This window comes from Setaria viridis, chromosome 6 (genome assembly GCF_005286985.2).
Source record: "Setaria viridis chromosome 6, Setaria_viridis_v4.0, whole genome shotgun sequence".
NCBI lineage: Eukaryota > Viridiplantae > Streptophyta > Magnoliopsida > Poales > Poaceae > Setaria > Setaria viridis.
In genome coordinates this window covers 36,410,193-36,430,379 of record NC_048268.2, presented here as the reverse complement: position 1 = coordinate 36,430,379, position 20,187 = coordinate 36,410,193, and the positions used below count along the sequence as shown (strand labels likewise).

General features: G+C 42.8%; 3 protein-coding genes across 3 annotated transcripts; all 3 read right to left on the bottom strand.

The window, feature by feature from the left end:
• Nucleotides 1-108: 108 nt before the first annotated feature.
• Nucleotides 109-11,494, bottom strand: LOC117860333 (structural maintenance of chromosomes protein 1). Its single transcript, XM_034743604.2, has 18 exons — nucleotides 10,925-11,494; nucleotides 10,593-10,829; nucleotides 10,273-10,506; nucleotides 9,518-9,756; nucleotides 7,482-7,748; nucleotides 7,094-7,364; nucleotides 6,012-6,136; nucleotides 4,982-5,091; nucleotides 4,776-4,883; nucleotides 4,542-4,681; nucleotides 3,947-4,036; nucleotides 3,652-3,860; nucleotides 3,394-3,563; nucleotides 2,985-3,094; nucleotides 2,332-2,711; nucleotides 1,103-1,354; nucleotides 460-687; nucleotides 109-376 (listed from the first exon to the last, which is right to left on the bottom strand). Exons 1-18 carry the CDS (start codon nucleotides 11,405-11,407, stop codon nucleotides 328-330), a joined length of 3,702 nt encoding a protein of 1,233 aa, XP_034599495.1. The 5' UTR covers nucleotides 11,408-11,494; the 3' UTR covers nucleotides 109-327.
• A 3,009-nt stretch (nucleotides 11,495-14,503) lies between these two features.
• Nucleotides 14,504-15,899, bottom strand: LOC117862070 (uncharacterized). Its single transcript, XM_034745584.2, has 2 exons — nucleotides 15,552-15,899; nucleotides 14,504-15,448 (listed from the first exon to the last, which is right to left on the bottom strand). The coding sequence occupies exons 1-2, from the start codon at nucleotides 15,674-15,676 to the stop codon at nucleotides 14,584-14,586; spliced, it is 990 nt and encodes a 329-aa protein (XP_034601475.1). The 5' UTR covers nucleotides 15,677-15,899; the 3' UTR covers nucleotides 14,504-14,583.
• Nucleotides 15,900-16,044: 145 nt separating this feature from the next.
• On the bottom strand, nucleotides 16,045-19,043 carry LOC117862068 (uncharacterized). The gene is made up of 11 exons (XM_034745582.2): nucleotides 18,851-19,043; nucleotides 18,677-18,769; nucleotides 18,350-18,445; nucleotides 18,183-18,258; nucleotides 18,010-18,096; nucleotides 17,816-17,901; nucleotides 17,649-17,741; nucleotides 17,294-17,428; nucleotides 16,915-17,020; nucleotides 16,531-16,730; nucleotides 16,045-16,430 (listed from the first exon to the last, which is right to left on the bottom strand). The coding sequence occupies exons 1-11, from the start codon at nucleotides 18,917-18,919 to the stop codon at nucleotides 16,362-16,364; spliced, it is 1,110 nt and encodes a 369-aa protein (XP_034601473.1). The 5' UTR covers nucleotides 18,920-19,043; the 3' UTR covers nucleotides 16,045-16,361.
• Nucleotides 19,044-20,187: the final 1,144 nt, after the last annotated feature.

Below are 20,187 nucleotides of genomic sequence, written 5' to 3'. Positions count from 1 at the left end.
TATGAAAATTTAAAATTCAGATGTTATTTGGCCTCCAGCATAACCTGGCGGTTATGTTTGTTTGCCCCAATCTACTATCACCATATTTGGTGGCCATTCCCTCAACCATGACCTGTAAATGTTTCTTTCCCAGCAAATAGCTTATGGACAGCATCACAATTCACAAAGACATCAGCCCATACAGCAACCTTCATGTTTGAGTCTAACTACACGCGACGAGGTTTTAAAGAAAAAAAAAACACTACATGAGATGACTAATCACTTATGTACACAAGTTACAGCGTTATTCTGGACAGCTAGCAAGCAGATAGGCAATTACATGTTGCTTCACGCTTCCCTGTACTTAGTCAGATCGAAGGTGAGAGTTCTCGAGCAACTGCAAAACGAATCTCAAGAGTTAGGTAATGCCAGAAAGAGTTAAGTAATGCCCACAGAAAAGATTAATTATGTCCCGTTTACCTTCGTTCTGAGTCCCTATAAACGCCGACCAGTGCTTCAGCTTTGTCATAGAAACTATCCTTCAGCGATATGACTATACTCTGGAATCCACATTCTCCATTCCTACCTTGTTCATCAGCAACACGCTCACATGACTTTGATCTGATAAACCCAGCAACCTTGGCAACATTTAAATTGTCCAGAGCAGCATCTACTTCATCCAATATGAAGAAGGGTGATGGCCTGAAACTGAAAATTGCCACAAAACTTTATGACACCTGATGTGCAGCCAGAGGTAACCACATACAGCACAGCATCCAGAGTAGATTTTCTTTATATCTATATATAACAGTGCCGTGCTTTCCCACACCAAACATTAAGGAAAGGCCAGTAAATACTGATTCTCATATATTGCACTAATTTATTGGCCTTGGCACTCCAAGAGGTTCTCAAGAAGCACAGGACATGGGAAACAGTAAGTAAACATTTTCAATATTAGAAACAAACTGGAACCTGAAGAAAACAGGTGGATGCTTAACTTGAAGTGATCGGATTGTCTGCAGATGAATTTGTGACATTTTGCTGATAAAACTATTAATAACAAGCAACCTGACATTTGCAGTCCCTAAGCCATGATGAAAGAAAATTACTAGAAATAGTTTACCTGTGAATAGCAAAAAGCAAAGCCAGTGCTGCGACAGTCTTCTCCCCACCGGATAACTGTTCCATATCTCTAAACCGTTTGGTAGGTGGCATTGCTGTGTACTTGATTCCATGTAGAAATGGTTCGTCTTCATTTTCTAGGTTCAAATATGCTGTTCCTCCAAGTGGATGCGTATGACTTTTTGTCAACTGCTTATAGATTTTGTCTATGCCTTTAGATATGTGATCAAAGGCCTCCATGAACAGTTCATACCTAAGCACCAGTAGAAATAACAATGAGTAAGATACAAGCCTCCAAGAACCTGAATCCACAGTATCATATAGGGCAAAATTCAAAAAAAAAAAAGCTGTTTGGGAACAGCTAACATTTCTGCCATAAAAAGTTAATAAATAATTTTTACTCCCCCTTATTATCATTTGATTTTCTTTGTTTTTTCATTTCCATGCCAGGTCCAAGTGTTTAAAACTGAAAAGAGCACACTTAAAACTGTCAGTTTTAAACACTACCGTCATTTCACCTTCATGAGACTGGCCATAATACCAATGTTTAAAAGCCAGTAGCCCAGTATCATGAAACTTTATGCAAATAGGAGTGCTGTTCTATGATATTGTTGCTTCGAAGTGTAGTTTTGTGAAGAGTTTTACTAAAACAGTGTAGTTTTGTGGTATTTACTCAAAGACCTAAATATACCTAACTCACAAAAAAGCCGACCAACCAAATTCTGAAGTTAGATTCAGCTGAAACCAATCATGCATTCATGTTCCACTAATTTAAAAAAGAAAGAGCGCAATGCAAGAATATTGGCAAAATCTCACATCAGTACAGATAACTTAGGAAATAGACAGAAGGAAATCACTTTAAGAACTACTTAGAGCTTTCTTCTAGCTATCAAATTCACCAAAACTGTTTCTTAACATAACCAGACAATAATCTCAAAAACAAAAAGAACTTCAGATAAATAAAATAATAGCATGGGTCCTCCAAAGAACCAGACAATGGAGGAAATCTTGCTAATTCCTACAAAAGATAGAGCATCCTAGAAAATAACTTATGTTTCAATGTCAAGAACTTCATAAGGTCACTTTTGTGGTTTAGTGCTCCAGGACACTATTGTACCTCTTTTTTTTACTTATATGAAATATAATACCACAGTAGGGGATTCCCCTACCGTATTTCCCTCAAAAGAAAACTACTTCGTATGGTGATCAGAAAAATGCTTGGGCAAATACCTCCTTTGCTTGATGGAGTTATATTTATCAGATATCTCTCGCTCTTCTTTCCTAGTTGCCTCAAACTTTTCTGTAATCTCCTTTTCCTTTCTTTGGAGTGCATCATATTGATCCAGTGCTTTTAGATTGGGAGCAGTGCGCTCGATTTCAGCTAAAAGCGCACCTGTTTTTTGTTTGAACACTGCCTCATGTTTGTCACGTTCAGACGGCCGCATATCCTGCAGATAGATTTCGCTGAGCTGGCTGTAATCAAGGACCGGTTCTTGGGAGGATGGCCCGGTATCCATTGGATCATTCACTGTAGGAAGCTTCAACTGCTCCAGTTCACACTTCTCATAAATATCCCGTTGGCGTGACATGAGTTGCAGGAGTTGCCCCTCCTACAAGTCCACGGATGGTTTCACGATAATATCAGCCTTAAACAGATTTGTTAAACTTTTACACATAATAGCATTACCATCAATAGTTCAAGCAAACAAATGGAGTAAACAATGTTTTAGAGACTTCAGCCATGACTGCTAAAAGTGCATAAAAGAAATCTTGACGAAAGAGGACACAGCTGTTAGAAAAGCCTATCTTTGACTTCACTTGACTCTGCAAAAAGTGCATAAAAGAAATCTTGACGAAAGAGGGCAACTGCTAGAAAAGCCTACCTTTGACTTCACTTGGCGATCCAGCTTTGCCAATGTAGATGCAATACTACCATTCTGCTCCTTTAGTTCATCAATAACCTTCTCACATTCATCTGACTTGGATTTCCAGTCTGTGTAGGGTACAAACAGAAGTATGAGTGTAAAGGCCTGCATCTTAGTCCTAAAAGCAGAGCAGTATCACAATGAACACAATTGAAGTAGCAGTTGATGGACTCAAATATTTTGTGCTCATTCATAAGGAAAATATTCTTAGTTTCTTTGAGTTGCAACAACTATTGCATCAAAATAGTTAAGTTTAAAAGTTAAACCACGATGTGGCATATATGCAAGAAACATGGGTTACCTACTATAGCTACTTTTGATCACCAAGCACTATCAAGAAAATAGGAAAGATGCTTCAAGTGTGCACCTTCAGCCTCAGCTTTCAGTTCATCCATCTGAGTCAAAATTTCTTCAGCTTCAACCTTAGCACCAGACTCTCTCTCCTGTAAGCCCTTAAGCTCTTTCTCTAGAGACTCATATGTCTCCCTTAACTTCACAATTGGTGCTTGCATATCTCGCTTTTGTTCATATTCAAGCCTGCAGAACAAGATGTTGTTTATACTCAAAACTGTATGTGCAGTCAAAGCAAAATTTAGTTGACGGTAATTGTGTCACTTTCACATACTGATATTTCAATTTTGACATTTGGGTGTTTAGGGTCAGCTTCCTCTCCTGCAGTGCTTGAGCATCTTTTAGTTGCCTTTCTTCATACTCGCGGATATTCTTCACACCAACTGAAATGCTAAAATCTCTGTACACCTTGTCCACAATCTCATTGATTTTTTTCTCAAGCTTGGTTACTTCTGCTTCTTTCTCAGCAAGACGGATCTCGAGCTAAAGAAACAAAATGAGTGACAAATGCAAAAGTAACATTTCAGACCTGATGAAAACAACAGGTTTCATCTTCAAGAAAATATTACCTCCTCCTTTTCAGGCTCCAGACGATTAATCTCTTCCTCAATATTATTCCTCTCCGATGCCACTTTGAGTAGCTTCGCTGTGAGGTTACTCTGCACAAATGATTCGCTTTTAACAAAAGAGAAAGAGTCTAATAATTAATTAAGAAAAAGAAGCAAACCCCCATTACAACAGGGATGGGAGATGATAGTTAAAGAGCTTTCAGCTCATACAGGGTAATAGCATTTGCATAGAATCCTTATTTTAAGCTAGAAGTATTGGGTCGGAATATCAGTTAACAGGGAGACGGGCAGTACAATCAATTTGGTAAGTCATGTTTCCAAGGAAACTCAAGCTAAAAGCCTAAAACTACGAAAAGTATTTTTCTTTTGAAAGGGAACAATATCGAAGAGCCAAGTGACCACATTTGTCAAGACAAAAGAGTTGCATGAACAAAAAGAAAAGGAAAAATGAGAGAAAGTTAAATAAACAATGACCAGCCTGCCCCCTCTATGAAATAGCCTCCACAATAGGTTACTTTCTTTACAGTTATCCACTTAGATGACAGAAAAATAACATCAATCATTATTTGGTCTATTAGTCAAAACATCAACCTACATGTTCAACATTCAAGTACTGCAACTTTTTCTCAAGTCCAGTTATTTTCTCAGATATGGCAAGCTCCTTTCTCTGCAACTCCCTGGGAGACCCAAGCTCTGACATTTCAGATTCCAGCTGATTTTTTTTCTTCTTCAAAGCTGCAACACAAATTGCATGAAGAGCCAGTAAGACATTAGCAAATAGCACACATCAGTTTATATATATGTAATAAGATGATAGGGCAATACAGACATTCTATTCTGCTATCATCCCATTTGTTTGATCTTGCTTCCATTCCCCCACTTATTCCACCAGTCATAGTGCCAGATTTAGTCAGCAGAATCCCATCAACGGTAACAACTAAATGCAACACAAGATAGCACAAATAAGCATAAAAATAGCCAAACAATGAAACAAGAAAAAAATGATGCTTCTTAATAAGCAGAAGATACCCTTACCTTTATACCTTTCACCACTCCAACTTAAGGTTTTGGCTTCGTCAAGTTTATCACAGACAAGTGTATTTCCAACAGCATACAGAACTGCTTTCTCCAAAGCTCGGTCAAACGTACAATGTTAAGACACAAAATATAGCATGACAAAAAAAAATAGTACAGTTTAAAGAGCAATTGACTTTTCTCCACGAACTATTATAGCAAAAATGGCAACGTGAGCAGGCAAGCATGCACGGCGAAATTAAAAAGCAGGCAAGACTTAGTGAATGGCTGCAATCATGTCCTTTCACCCAAAAAAAAACGGATGTTTATCTAGGAGGCAAAAGACAGAGAGAGCATTTGATGGAAGTGACCAGGTGAGAAGTAAAATGTGGCAACAGCTTTCTATCTCTATCAGACTTATCATGCCAAGAGATTGATTCACAACAGTATGATAATACATTTCATGCAATAGTAGGGAATAATGTACATGCTTGAAGGATTGCACAGAAACACATATGTCTCTGGTGACAGATGCATCTACTTATTTTTACGGAAACAGCAGAGGACCTTTATCTACAAAGAGGGGGTGGAGGTGGGGGGTAGGGAGTATAGATGGCCAAAAGATGGATAGCACATCTAATGGAAATGACCAAGTCAGGGGCTAAAAACAGTAGCGCTTTTTTAATAATTGGGCTTATGCTTGCAATGCTGAGAGATTGATTCACAACAGCATTACTATTTTAGGCAGTGGTAGTGGTAGGGGAACAAGATAATGTTTGAAGGGTTGCATGGAAACACAACTGTGTACCTACTGTCGGACATGCACCATTGAGCATGAGCATGTGTATATGAATTTCTTGATGATATTAAATATAATCTACTAAACAAAAGAAAAAATAAGATGCATAGCTTTAAGACTGCAGCATATAATCTATTGCACATAAATGTATGTACATATCAAAGTTAAACAAGATTTGACCAATCGAAAGAAATCATCTGCAGAATTAAATAAATAAAATAATTTGTGTGGGGCAAGAAGACAAAAGGATATTGAATGACATCAAAAACCAACTGCGCAGATCCACCAAGGGTTCGCAGCTTCTCAATTATTGGCTTCACGCGAACTGATTGCAAGGGAATAAATGTCTGAGGAGGAAGCCGCTGCTCCTTCAGGTACTGTGGCACAGAAAAGAAAAGGTTACTTTGCCTATTCCAATAGATAATGTGGAAACTAAAGAACCAGATCACATGAGTACCATTATAATTTAACCAACATAAGTTGCATAATGTGATCAAAGCTCCAAAAGCATGCCTTGTCGAAAGGACATAACCAAACTAATAACTGCAAAACAGCAGGTGGAGGAAGGAAAAGAAAAAAGGAGATAGAATAAGGGGGACGTAGCCCAGCCCACATGCCAGACCATACAGCCTCCCCTCCCCTCCCCTCCCCTCCCCTCCCTCCCTCCCTCCAGATGTGCTGCTACCGCCCGCAACCACTCCTCCCTGCCGCTTCCCTTCTCTTTCCTCACTGCTCAGCACCCTCAGATTGACTGCTGCTGCAACCCCCCTTCCATATCAACCATGCCACAACTGACCAGAGCAAGTCCTGCACCAGCCACCAGTGCCAGAGCCAGCGAGGACGGCAGCAGATGCAGGTTCTTAGCCTTGCTGGCCAGCTCCCCACACGTTCTCCCTCTCTTCTCCCTCCCTAACTCTCTTTTGCTGGTTTTTTGGTTGTGGCGGCCGGGACCCCCAGAATCCCAGCACGCCTCATCACCTAGGTTACGCCTTCAAAACCATGTCTGATCCAAATGGATATGAAGATGCACGATACCGCAATCTCTAATAAATGATATGGATCCATCAAATTGTACAAACTCACACCCAATTTGAATATAATCCATCCAAGTCATTCCAATAGTTTACATGAGGAGTTAGCAAACCACCAACAATTATAGGGGATTTCCCCTTTTATCATGCCCAATTTTTATCCCATTTAAGATGTACAGTATTTCTAGAAAGTACAATTACGCAGGAAAGAAACAGTACTGCAACAGATGGTACAATATGCCTTCCAGTAATAACTAAGGAAAAAGCAGAATAATTAGCCAACAAGAAATCATGTAAGAGCACCTTAATGCATTCCTTTCCCGTGTTTTCATCTTCCACTACAACTGCATCCATGAATTTCCCCATGGCAACGGTAACAGCAAGATTATATTTCTTCTGTGAGGGCCTACAAAGTTCATGCATGCGACCATGGACTCCAGGGAATAACCGCTTTAGACTACCAACAGTTTCCTTCAATCGAGCATCGCGCTCACTTTCATGCTTGTCAGCTTTAAGCTCCCGTAGTTGTGTATCAATTTCATCCACCCTCTGCTTCAGTGTTTGGTACCTAGATCTGCACAAAATTTGTTAATTTGTTAGTACTTACATTAAAAATTAAAAATAATATGGATAGAGGTAAAGAATTGTTGTGCTAAAGGACACAATATCAAATCAAAGAACTTAGTCTAACCCTGAAGATTGGCGTTCCTTTGCAATTCTGTTATGTTCCTCACGCAATTGTGCAAGCTCATTTTCATGTTTCGGGATGGAATGAAGAATCTTGTTAATTCTTGTCTGCAATTCACGCTCTTGTGATGATAGCTCTTCCTCACGGCTATGCAGCTGCTGCATGTTCTCCTCTAAATTCTTTTTTGCTTCAACGTAAGCATTTAATTTTTTGTCTATAACTTCCTTTTCATCTCTCAACTTTGCTGTCTTCATTCCTGCATCCTCCTTACTGTAATGAAAACAGTCAGAATCCCAACAGCGTTGAAGCCAGAGGATTCATAAGCACAAAACAATATGATAAGAAGTTTGAAGTTCACTATTTTAGTCACGATTGACGACAACAGTTCCAGAACGAGCTACTTAAGATAAGGCCCACTAATATGTGCTAAGTTTAACACAATGGAAATTTCATTGAGCTGAACACTGAAACTCAAAAATCATCAGCAGCGAGATGGTTGTTTTATCTAGTTGCTCATGGTTATCAAATATTTAATACTCGCAGTTATCTTGATAAGAAACTGAGAAGAAACAAAGCTATGTATTTCCAAAGCACCTATCTTGATAAGATGGTTGTTTATAGTGAATGCTGCATTTTACAAGATTGAATCTCTTGGAGACAACAACTGTATGGCGTGCGAGATACAAATTAGTAGTGGCATGTGCGTTTTGTTTAGTGTGCACAAGTATAAAGCATCAAACAGAAAAGAACTGAGTGACTGTAAATATTTGTGGAAGGTCACTAACCATACGAAATAGTAAGACATCAAGTAGTGGAGATACATTTTAGAACAATTGCAATCTGCAAGAAGATATTTCCGAAGAGAGTGCACCCCAGGTTTTTCTTCTCTCTCTTGCCTCAGGGGCAATTCATCCCATTTTTACAAGGCTATTGAATTTAGAGTAATCACAACTTCAAGGTCTCCAGTTTCAATAGTTTTGACAGAAATCATTCAACAGCCAGGTGCTTATTCACCAGACACCGTCTGCAAGCAAGCCTCCCCCCCACCCCCCACCCCCCACCCCCAACCCCACCCACCCACTGCTCCAAGGGTGCTTCTCTTAGGTTATGCAAAAACCTTTATGCTTACGCGTTCAACATTGGGACAGCTTATTTAGCCTTTAACTTCTCCCTTCTTTTTTCATTGCGTTGCTCATTATGTGTCTCAGCTCTAGGATATGGCCTTCCCCAACTTGCTTGGGACTAAAAGGTTCTATTGTCATTACTGTTATTGTATGTAAAGTTAGTGTCTTCATGATATAACCTACGCAGGTTGCATTTCTGTCGTTGTAGTCAATTTCTTTTGGAACCTTCCACATTCATATGCATGTATTTTTTTTGTGGAGGATGCCATTAGAACTGAATATATGCTTCAGATACCAACTCTGCAAATACATGTAAAATCAGTATAAAATTTAGATCCTGCTACAGCTTTTCTTCTTTTATGCACTCAGTCCCAGGTTTTTTCTACTCTATATCTGCCTGCTGGCTGTCCTGATCCTGGCCCAGATTCAATTGGCCGTTTAAAAAGTAAGGGACAAAACCGAGTCTCTAGTGAAAGTAAGGACAAAATTTGCTGTTCCACCATAAAAAAAGCATAGGCTGCCGAGGGAGGCCTAACACCTAGCAACAGTTGAAACACTGGGATTCCACTGTCTTCCCACCTACCGCCACTCTTCCAATTACTCTGGCCAGCAAGATAAGCATTCAATGGAGGCAACCGCCAATGTTAGGGTATTTGCGTTGATATAGTATGTTATTTTGGCTAATCTCTGGCATATTGGTGTGTGCCAGAGTCATTTTCATTTTCACACTATAAATAAGCCACAATACACATCTATGATCTAAGGCATAACAGTAATCTGTCTGCACTTAATCTGAAGCAGCTCAACTCATAAACGCACATGTTCTTCCTAAAATAGTACACAGAAGATGTCATAATGTCTAGATGGACTAAATATCAAATCAACACTGCACATAAGATGTCTGATCAAACTCACATTCTATGATACTCCTGGAGCTGGTCGTCAGCTAACTGCAGTTTTCCACTTTTATCTTGTCCTTTCTCATTCAATTCCTCAAGAGCTTTTCTGACATCAACTAGAGCACTTTCCAGCCTTCTCATCTCTTCCAGATGCTTCTTGCTATCATCCTTCTTTTTGTCAATCTCTTTCTTGCAACTTTTGATTTTTGATTTGAGCCGAGATATTTGCTCTTTCAATTTAAGAAGCTCAGGTTGCTGAAAATAAAGATATAATTACATTATACAATTTTACTAGCATGACAAGTTGAATGAAGTCCAAAGATAATGGTACATCACTTAAAATTCTACAGGGCAAACCTCCTATTAGCTATTAAAAAGGGTTCCTAGCAATAACTTCTCTGCAGCAAACTAGCATCACTGAACTAGTGCAAAACATGGAGCACTTAACAAAGAGAGCAAAAATGATGAATTAAAAGCAAAAGATACATTCAGCAATTTCATAATGATTATGTTTGTACGAGCACCCAAATCATTTAGTAACAATAGCAGAAAATAGACATAAGCGAAGAACTAAGCTAAAAGAGCATTAAATGGCAGCATATAAGTTATCACTGAACCCATTCACCACCAACAACAACAACAACCCCAAAGTCCCAAGCAAGCTGGGTAGGCTATCATTGAACCATGCAAAACATATAAAAATCCATGATATTATACATGTCCACAACAAAAGTTTTGGTGGAGCAAAAGAGTGAATAGAAAAGCACTTACCTTCTTGTCGAGTTCAAGCTTTTTCTTGGCTATACTCTTCTCGCACAATGTCATTTTCTTCAGAAAAGCACTTTGCTCCTTCTTTTTTGCAGTTAGTTCATTTTCAGCAGATTGATTCTCTTCCTGCACTTGCTGAAGAGACTCTCTGTCCTCAGCAAGCTCAGCCTCCATTTTCTCTCTGTCTTTTTCGATGGTATAGAGTTGCCACAGGGAATGCTCTGTCTTCAACAGTTTCTGGGGGAAGGAATCAAGGAGTGAGCATAATTAACGTGAACAGATTAAATAAACTGCAGCCACAGCTCACGCAAAGACTAACAAACCAGGTCCTGCTGGTGGCGTAGATGATTCTCTGCCTCTTCTTTTTGCGCCTTCTTCTGCTTCCGCTCCATGACAATGGTCCTTTTCTCTTGATAGACAAGCGCAGAGTTCTCTTCGGCCCTGGCTTTCTGCTCCTCGAGCTCGTCGTACTCCCTCCTAAGCTCATCGGAGCCTGAGATCTGCTCCAGAAGCGCGGTGAGCTCCTTGGGGTTCTTGGAGGCGATGGATTCCACATCACCCTGCAGTGCCCATCGTCAGTGGCCACAAGTAAATCCTAGATTAAAAACCGCAAATTATCAGGGAGATACAATGACGAAGGGAATAATGGAGAGACCTGGAAGACGAGGAAGTTGCGAGCCTTTACGAGGATGCCGAGGGATCTGAGCTTGGCGTTGTAGTCGTCCCAGGAGACAAGGCGGCCGTCGAGGCGGTACTCACTGCCGCCGGCGCCGGTGATGGTGCGGGTGAAGTGGAGCTCCTCCTGGTTGGGTTGGCGGTAGACGAGGCGGACGGAAGCCCTGCGACCCTTGGCCTCCTTGTCGCGGTCGTCGAGGGCGTAGATGAGGTCCTTGAGCTGCGCGCCGCGGAGGTGCGCTGAGCGCACGCCGAGCACGAAGCTGATGGCATCCATCAGGTTCGACTTGCCGGCGCCATTGGGGCCGATGATGGCCGTGAAATCGAAGAAGGGCCCAATCGTCTGCGTACCCTTGTACGACTTGAAGTTCTCCACCTCCAGCCGGTGGATCCGACCGCCGCCACCGTCGCCCCTGGACCGGATGTCGCTGGTGCGCCCATCCTCAGCCGCCGCCGCCGCCATCTTCTTCCCTCCACCTTCAAGCTAGGGTTTCGGTCGGACCGGAGGCATTCGAAAACAGACAGACGGGAGGAAGAGGATGAAGACGAAGGGAGCGCAAGAGCAGATCGGGTTCACCCCGGCCCCTTGGATGCTCCCGTGCACCCGGCCGGATGCTTCCCTTGGATGCTGAAGCAACGGTCCAGATGCACCGCATTTTTGGACGGCGGCCAAGAATCGTGAAACCTGCACGGTTGATGCAACTATGGCGTACCGCCGTGGGGAGGAGCGTTTTTCAATTAAGTTGTATTAACATGGGAAAATGGGGAGAAGTGCCGTAGAAGAAGCTGTAAACAAGCGGGCCGTTTAACTACTAGTTTCGTATTATTTTGGCCATAAGCAAGATTCTACCTACTCTAGGGTCTATACCTTAGCAAAATAAGGCTCGCCCAACCCTACGCTCATTTAGAGCTGGGCGTGGCGCTGATTTTCGCGGCTCGAAAAATAGGCAGGCCTAAACCCAGTCCAAATAATAAAATGAATCACATTTTAAAAAAAGATGGGCAGCCCAGCCTAAACTGGACCCAATTTTGTTGGCTCGGTGGAGTTAGTAGGCGGACTTGGCAGAGATTTTTAGCCCCGAAAGAAATCAGGCTTTTTGCTGACCCGGCCCGAGTTTTGCTCAAGTCTAGATGCAACATACGCAGTTCAAATGGATGCAAAACTTGCATCACACACGGGACAACCTATGTGAGGTCGGGGAGCAGGTCAAAAGTAATACATGCTCTCTGTGCAGCGTCAAATTAGCATATTCGAAATATTGATATAGAGTTAATAGATTGTTCAATCAAGTATAAAAAAATGTTGAATATTTATGGAGGAAGATTGATGGGCTGCTATGCTTGTACTAGCTGATTTAATGGGTTTAAAGTTACAGGACTAGTTGAAGCTACATTTTTTTAATAATGGATAGCAATCCGGCTTCAGCCTCCTTAAACGAAGATGATCAGTCCACAATTATTACATATATTAGCTTTTTAAACAAATAAACCAACTCAAAATCCAATCTGCTGAAATGAAGAGGTCACGATTGCTTTCTCCTCGCTGCAACTTGGCCAAATTCGGAGCCAGTGTGTTTCCCCAAATAGTACATGTAAAAAAAATTTGGTCAGCGTCTATCAAGAAACACCTCATTGTAGCCATATTACCCTACATATAGTTGCAGCTCCCGTTAATAAGTATAGATTTGGCTTTCGCACCCCTTGCTTAGCCCATATTGTTCATACTTGATACAAATACCATGTATATAGCACACCATAGAAACTTGGAACAATGACAACTAAAGAAAAGGTAGTTAATGAATTCAACATAATTAAAAACACATATTATTTGTCTCCACTCCAATTCCTGTTGGCAAGATTACCTAAATTTGTTAGGATGATCCCTTAAAGACTTTAAGTAGTACACGAAGATCTTAATCTTTAGTGGTAACCTTATTTGCCAAATTTCTTGTAACTTTTGTACAAGATCTTAATCTTTAGTGGTAACCTTATTTGCCAAATTTCCTGTAACTTTTGTACCGACGAATACTTATACATAGAATAAACCATTCTTATTAAGGGGCCAAGTAAATTCATCTCTTCCTTCACGAATTTTACATTCACTATTCTAGCCACTATAGCTTGGACCCTACTAAAGATCTTCTAAAAGATATATTAAGAGGTGTTGCATTTAAGACATGAGCCAATATAGTTATAGTAGACATCAGCCACTGTATGTGGATTTGGGGAAAAAACAAGCCATATATAGTAGAAATCTATACCAACAAGCACAAACGGATCCATCCTTCGTGGGCTGCTAATCAGCAAGTACGAAGCGCATTGATTGCGCCTACTTGCGGAAGACAACACAATGATGCGTAGCTTCGCCGAGCTAGAGAAGGCCGCGGCTCCAAACTAGCAGCAGCTACAGTAGTTGCAGCCAATGCATTTTTCAGCTGTCCAAATTAACTCTTTTTCAGCTGTAGATGATCGAGCTACAAACCTGCAGCCGAGCAGCTGCACTTAACAGCCGCAGCCGCAGCATAAGCAGTGGAGTGGAGTGGTTGGGGCCAGAGCAAGGGGCAAAAGGGGGTGAGGGATTGCTATCCACGAGCTGACATGCATGCTAGGCTATTAGGAATTTTTTTTATTTTTAACTTTTTAATTAATATTTTAAAAATAACCCACCAAACAAATATTTGCACTGCTACATCAAAGGGTCGAGCTAGGTCGGGAAAGAAGTGTAACTATACCACAGTTACAGCAACTTTAACAAGAAGATAGCACTGAATAAGAAAACATTGCATATACCAATCATCTCATGAAACTTTTGAAGAAATGTAAGAATTACATAGCTGAATTCTGAGAGGCATGAGTTAGCTCAAAGTTTCATGCCACGTATCCTCTAAAATTGAAAAATCCCCAAACACCTATGACAACTCTGAAACGAGTAGGAGTGTTGAAAAACATGAGATGGTCATGCGAGGCTATGCATGCCCTCTGAAATTGGAAAATTCCCCGGCAACTCCATAACGACAAGGAATGCTCACAAACATAATCTGTAGATCATGATATGCTTGAGGGCAGATATCCACTCAAATTAAAAAAAAAATTCTCAAACACCTCCGGCAACCACGAAATGATTAGAAAGGCTAACGAACATGAGCTATGCTTGATGCCAGATATCCTCTGAAATTCAAAAAAACTACCAAACAAACCTGGAACGGCTAGAAAAGTTGAGAAACAAACATGCCCTATCAGATATCCTCTGAAACTGAAAAATTCCCAAACACCTCCGGCAACCTTGGAACGACCAACATCAGTTACAGGTCATGCTTGAGGCCACATAAATCTAAATGTTCTCAAACACCTGCAGAAACAACCATCAAGGTTGCTCGCTATTGGACTTGCTATCTTTTGGAGGCAAAATCAATTAATAAGCAACGGAAAATTAAAGGAAATCCATTTTTCTGGCAGAATTTCTCTTACAATATATATCACTTATTGCCATGCATAAAATCAATGTCATATGAAAATATCTTAATTTGCTATAACATCAATAGTTTAACTGCTAATAGTTGGTCAAATGACAAAGTTTTATATATAGGACATAGGATCTTATCTTAATATAGGGGTAAAATGGAAGGATGGAACAAGAAGTCAGTAATCCTGGCTCTGGAGCTGCAGCCTCTTGGTGGTTGTCCTTCGTTGCTCGGGTTGCGACAGGCTCTGGAAGCCGGACGCCCTGCTGCCCAAGGAGGCGAGCAACCTGTACCTGCTGCTGCTTATCTCGTCCACTCCCACTCCCATGTGGTGGCTGTGGGCGTCCCAGGAGGCGTCGTCGGCGACGAGGTCCTCGGCGGCGGCGTCTGGTACTGCTTCGTCTACCGTGGGCGGTGGCCACTTGCTGAGGGTCGTCTTGTTGGAGTCGTCGTCGTCGTCGGCCGTGTATGCGTCGCACTTCTTGTCGTGGCGGTAGCCGGTGTCGTAGGCGCAGGTGAGGCACATGGTGGGGCTGTCGGAGTAGTGGGAGGAGCCGCCGCCGAAGGACCAGGTGCGGGAGGAGGCGGAGTTGGAGGAGGAGGCGGAGGACGGGGAGGAGGAGGAGGTCGGGCTGGCGAGGAAGCCGTTGTAGTGGGCGGAGGCTCTGCGGCGCGCGTCCCTGAGGCGGTGGGCGTCGGTGAGCAGGGCGAGGATGCTGTCGGTCCGGCGCTGCATGCAGGCGCCCCAGTCGAAGCCCTTGTCGTCGACGTAGTGGAAGCTCCGGAGGTCGTGCATGGCGGGCATGTCGGGCAGGAAGTCGCGGGGTAGGTCGTCGGGGCCGTGCGTGAGGAGGAACTCGAGGACGACGAGCGCCTTGTAGACGGGGCGCCACTCCTTCCAGTCGGCGGCGTGGCTGAGGCGCTGGTGCAGCACCTTGGCGATCCTCCAGCAGTCGTCCATGTCGAAGGCGGCGTCGGCGATGCAGGCCAGCGTCTTGGCGTCGGGGACGCAGGGATCGTTGTTGGTGGCATCCTGAACCAGCCTGCAATCGATCGCGATCGATTAACCCACATATCATGGATCGATCGACAGTGGTGGAAGAAGAAGAAGGAGAAGGAGAAGGAGGAGGAGATGGGTGACCGTACAGCTCTGCCGGCGTGACGTCGCCCAGCGCCAGCCTCGCCTGCTTGTACTTGTCCTGCAGGAACCCCGACGCCTGCCGCTTCACCTCGCCGGCGAGCAGCTGCCACCGCGCCGTGCTTGCGGCCATTATATATTATTCTTATTATTTGTTGTTGTATGATATGATACGGATCAGAGGCTGCAAATGCAAATCCAAATTTGCAGCTGGATAGCTAGGAGAAGGACAAAGACGAGGACGCGCAGGGCAAGGGCACGATGGATGGTGGAGGGCCGGCCGTGGTTGCATGATGCATGCGCGACCCTTTGCTTGGCTTCTCTTTCTCTTTTGCTGGCCTTGGGTTAGCCACCGACCGGGTCTCTCGCCGCCGCAGCCGGGCCTGCCGTGTTCTGAGCTTACCACCACCAGTATTCAGTATGTCTCTCGCCGTCTTGCATTCTGATCGGCGATGAGCCTACTCGATTGCATTATTGCAATTTGCAAGGAATCCAACGACAGACATCAACATCCCATAGGACATGTAGCACTCTTATTGATGAATTCGAAATCACGATTCACAGATTTATTATTCATACAAGGCAGGAGCATTCTGCAACAATCGTTTCTTCAACCACTCCTCTGGCTTATTTACCGGAACCCAACAATAAAACAGCCGATACAGTTTTTTTTCCTTCACAAAAAATGAAAAAAAAAGGTCGTTTTGTTCAACAGCAAAAGCATACGTCTCTATCCAAAACCAACCCATAACTACACAGGCCAAAGTCGGCCGCAAAGAATGGCCGGCCCCTTGTCGATAGCATCCCTTCCCTCCAAACTAATCAATCTTGACATTTGAATACAGGAGGGTGTCCCTGGTAAGTGGCATCTTCATCAGCAAGCAAACCTGCACAATCATAAATGTGGTTTAGGGTAAATAAGTTTAGGCAGCCAAGACAAGTAATAATGTTTCAATCTCCTGCATATCAAACAAGGTTCCGGCTCACCCCTATGAGAGTTGAAACCAGCAGGATGATCCCCGTAATCCATGCCAAACTCTTTCGAACAAGAAAAACAGAGGCTGCAGCATTAGTTTGGCTTGCTTCTTCTAGTTGTCTCGAAATGTGCAATGAAGATGGTGCCTCAATTATAGACCCTAAGAATGATGAAGCCTCCTGTGTGGATACCACCAGCCCAACAATTTTCCCTATTTAGTTGTTACAGCCAAAACCAGATGGTCATCAGTGTGCCCCTTTTTTTGCAGGTAGCAAAGGTAATAAGTACAAAGTTCGAAACAAGGAACCGGCTTGATTAGCATAGAAGAGTTCCTTATTGGATAGTCGCAACAGAGGAAATGCTCATGTCGTATTCACTGGTACTTGGTAAATTACCTTTATATGCTCCATGTAGGGACTGAAACGCTTTGGTGACAGCTCTCTGAACTATTTCGGTTCCCTGCTTAACAATTTCCGTGGAAGCATATTCATCCTCCAGAGCCTACAGAAACCATCAAATTAGCGAGTGCATATATCAATACTATCAAAAAGCAATATTCATCCTTCAGAGCCTACACAAACCCATCAAAACCGTAACTGCATATCACTAACACAGGAAACTCATATTACTGACTAAAGAATCATGTTTACATGAGATGGAGTTAGATCATGGACAGCATTAAGTGTGGACAATGGCAAGGTTTACTGTTTTGCACACACTTAGTAGAACTCAGTTACCCAATTTCAAATTACAAACTAACAATTTATGTGTTACCTTTATCCCAGTGAAGTGGCATACTAATAACTCTGCGGGGCTGATTACACCTGAGAAGTCTTCATGGACCTGAATAGCCCTTTCTATAGTTTTAAGAAGGGAAGCCAAGCTGGACGCAAACTCCAAGTCTGCTTCCTGTAAATAAATGCATGGCAATAAAGCTGAGACTAGAGATGTCAAGAATGCAAGTGCAGTACTTTTTTTCAATTAAATAGAATGTTACTTAGTTATACCAATACATGCTACTACAGATCGTGCCATGGTAATAACCATGACTGGACTCCATCTTAACAGAATAAGTTCAGAGGGAGAAAGAGGGTGGGAACATTTTTGTGTGCATAGAAGGGATGCTGACCTTATGAAGTAGCAGAGTAAGACTATTTCCACTCTCCAAGGGAATGACTAGTTCACCACTAGACTTCTGATACGATCCCTCCAACCAGTTTGCCTGACAAAGAATTTTTCAACTTTTAGTTTGTAAATAGAAAGGTTATGCTATAGTACTACATTTCCCTTACTTACCAATCTGGAAAGTTCACTATCAGTAAGATCTGATCCAGTATGATCTAGAGATTCATCTGAATGAATGATAATTAGTTCATCCTTATCTGCAAAGTAAATTATGGATAAAGAAAATATGTCAACAACAACCCCCAAAAAAAACAACCCAGAAGTTGGACATCCACAATAATAATGCGCTAGATAGTCGATTAAACCTGTAAGCCCTGTAGCAGCATTGTTTGCACCTTCAATCCTTGTCTTGAAAATGCTGCCAGCTTCAGATACGAAGCTATCAGCTGAGGCTGACACACAAGCAGCAGGGAGAAATTCAGTCACAAAATTAAAATTGGCAAATACTGATAAAAGCATTCCAGAACAACTGGCATACCACTGGACCCAGCAATTTGCACGAGGAAAACAGCGCGCGGTCTATCGAATGGATTGGGAAGAAGCACTTTGTTTAACTGAAAATCAAAAGAACAAAGGCTGAAGCATTCTGGTAGAGCAGCAGGAAGCATGTAGAGGTTAGCTGGTTCCAGGGGAAGTATAAATAACCTGCGAAGAAGAAAGCGCCGGTAGGGCGGTTGGCGGTGCAAAACCAAGCAAGACGGAAACGGCAGCAGAAACTTCATTTAACGACATTGAAGCCTCCTGCAGTAACGCGATGAGCCGATGATGCCATTGTATGTTACGTACTGTACTTAGCAAGCAATCATAAAAAGAGAGGCCTGATGTTGTGTATATCAGACTAAGTACCCAAGAGTAACCAGTGACTAAACTAGCTACGCAATGGTCGTTTTAAGCACGACAGGCAGGAAGCTAAAAGTGTAAACAGATCTAAGCAGATTCGTTGGTTCGGGATGGGGAAATTTGGTGCGGAACCTGGTCGTCGGCTGGCTGATCCCGCAGGTAGCGGTGCGACGCCGCATCGATGAAGACCGCGGAGGCTTCTCCATGGTGACCCTGCCCCTGCCCCTGCCACACGACAGCGGACGAGCATCAGGGGAACACGCACCGGAAGAGAAGGGAAAGAGAAAGAAGAAAGTAAGATCTTACCGGAGCAGCAGCAGCCACGGCAAGAAAGAGGGAGAGGAGGAGGAGGAGGAGATGGTGGCAGCGAGCCATGGTCGCCGACCTTGCTCGAGATCGATGGGATCGTCGAGTGGCAGCAGCAAGATTGGATCTTTCTTGGCCCTGCCCTTGCCCTTGCCCTGGGGGGATTGATTTGATGACGGAGAGTTCACGAGGGGATCAGGGAGACACGACTACACGAGTACGACGACGCCTCCACCACGCACGATTGCTTTGTTGGGCTTTACTTGCTTCTCCGGCCCAGCAAACACCCCCGGCCCAGCCCGGTCTGCTGGCTGCTGCGATGGCAATCGTCTCGCAGGGGAACTGGTCTGTCAGGTACAGGACACTTCCCCGATGCGGAGGCCCGATGCGGTAACAGAGGTAGCAGAGACATTGTGCATAGCTAAACGAACCGAAACCGAACTCGTCGATCCTGGCTAAATTAAAATTTGGTTGTACCTTGATTTGACCTGGCTAAATTTTGACTTTGCTGCTTATTATGACCTCAGATTTTGCCCTTTTGTTTCGTTTTCCAAAAAAAAATTATGTTGTTGTCTTAGAAAATATGAAGAAAGCTAAGAGGGGCAGTGATGCCACTAGAAGCTTTCGTAAGAACAGAAAAGCTCGCAAGATTGACCCTGCTGTCAAACCAACCAAGACAGCAGCAAGTTCCTATCGAGAACAAGACGCAGTGATCTCAGGTTTGCTAGGTCTTCGTCTTTTCTGCTAATTTGTCCTCACGTTTTCATAGTTTCATTTGAGTATTCACAGTTGTCTTGTTGTTTTTTTCCCTTCAATTAGGTTACTTGTATGGGGACCCAAATGAAGGTGTTTGGACTCGGCTCAGCGACGAGAAAAATCATATTTGTCTAAAAGTGTCACCTCAATTACTTTGTGCAATGGTGATTATATATGCTGCTGCTATAGTCTTCACAGTTTTCCAACGGATATATATTGAAACACGACCAGTTATAAATGATTTGAATTGTGACGTTCTGCAGGAGACACGACCTTATTTTCATGCTCAGGCATAGCTATACATTGCCAGGGGAAGAACCACCTTACAAGGTTTCTGACTTCTGCAAGTTTGGTTAGAGCACTACAAACAAAGACCATTTTGACTTAAAGGTTGGTGCTGACAGTCATCCTTTGCTAATTTGTTTACTTCCGATCATTATGCGCTCATTTCTTGCCTTATCATTTTGTAGATTGAAGTGCACCATGAAGGCAATGAAGTATACGAGAGGTTTTTGGATGAATTTGATTTAGCTCACAACTTTGCTGTTGTCAACGTCCGTACCTTCCTTAATGTTCATGTT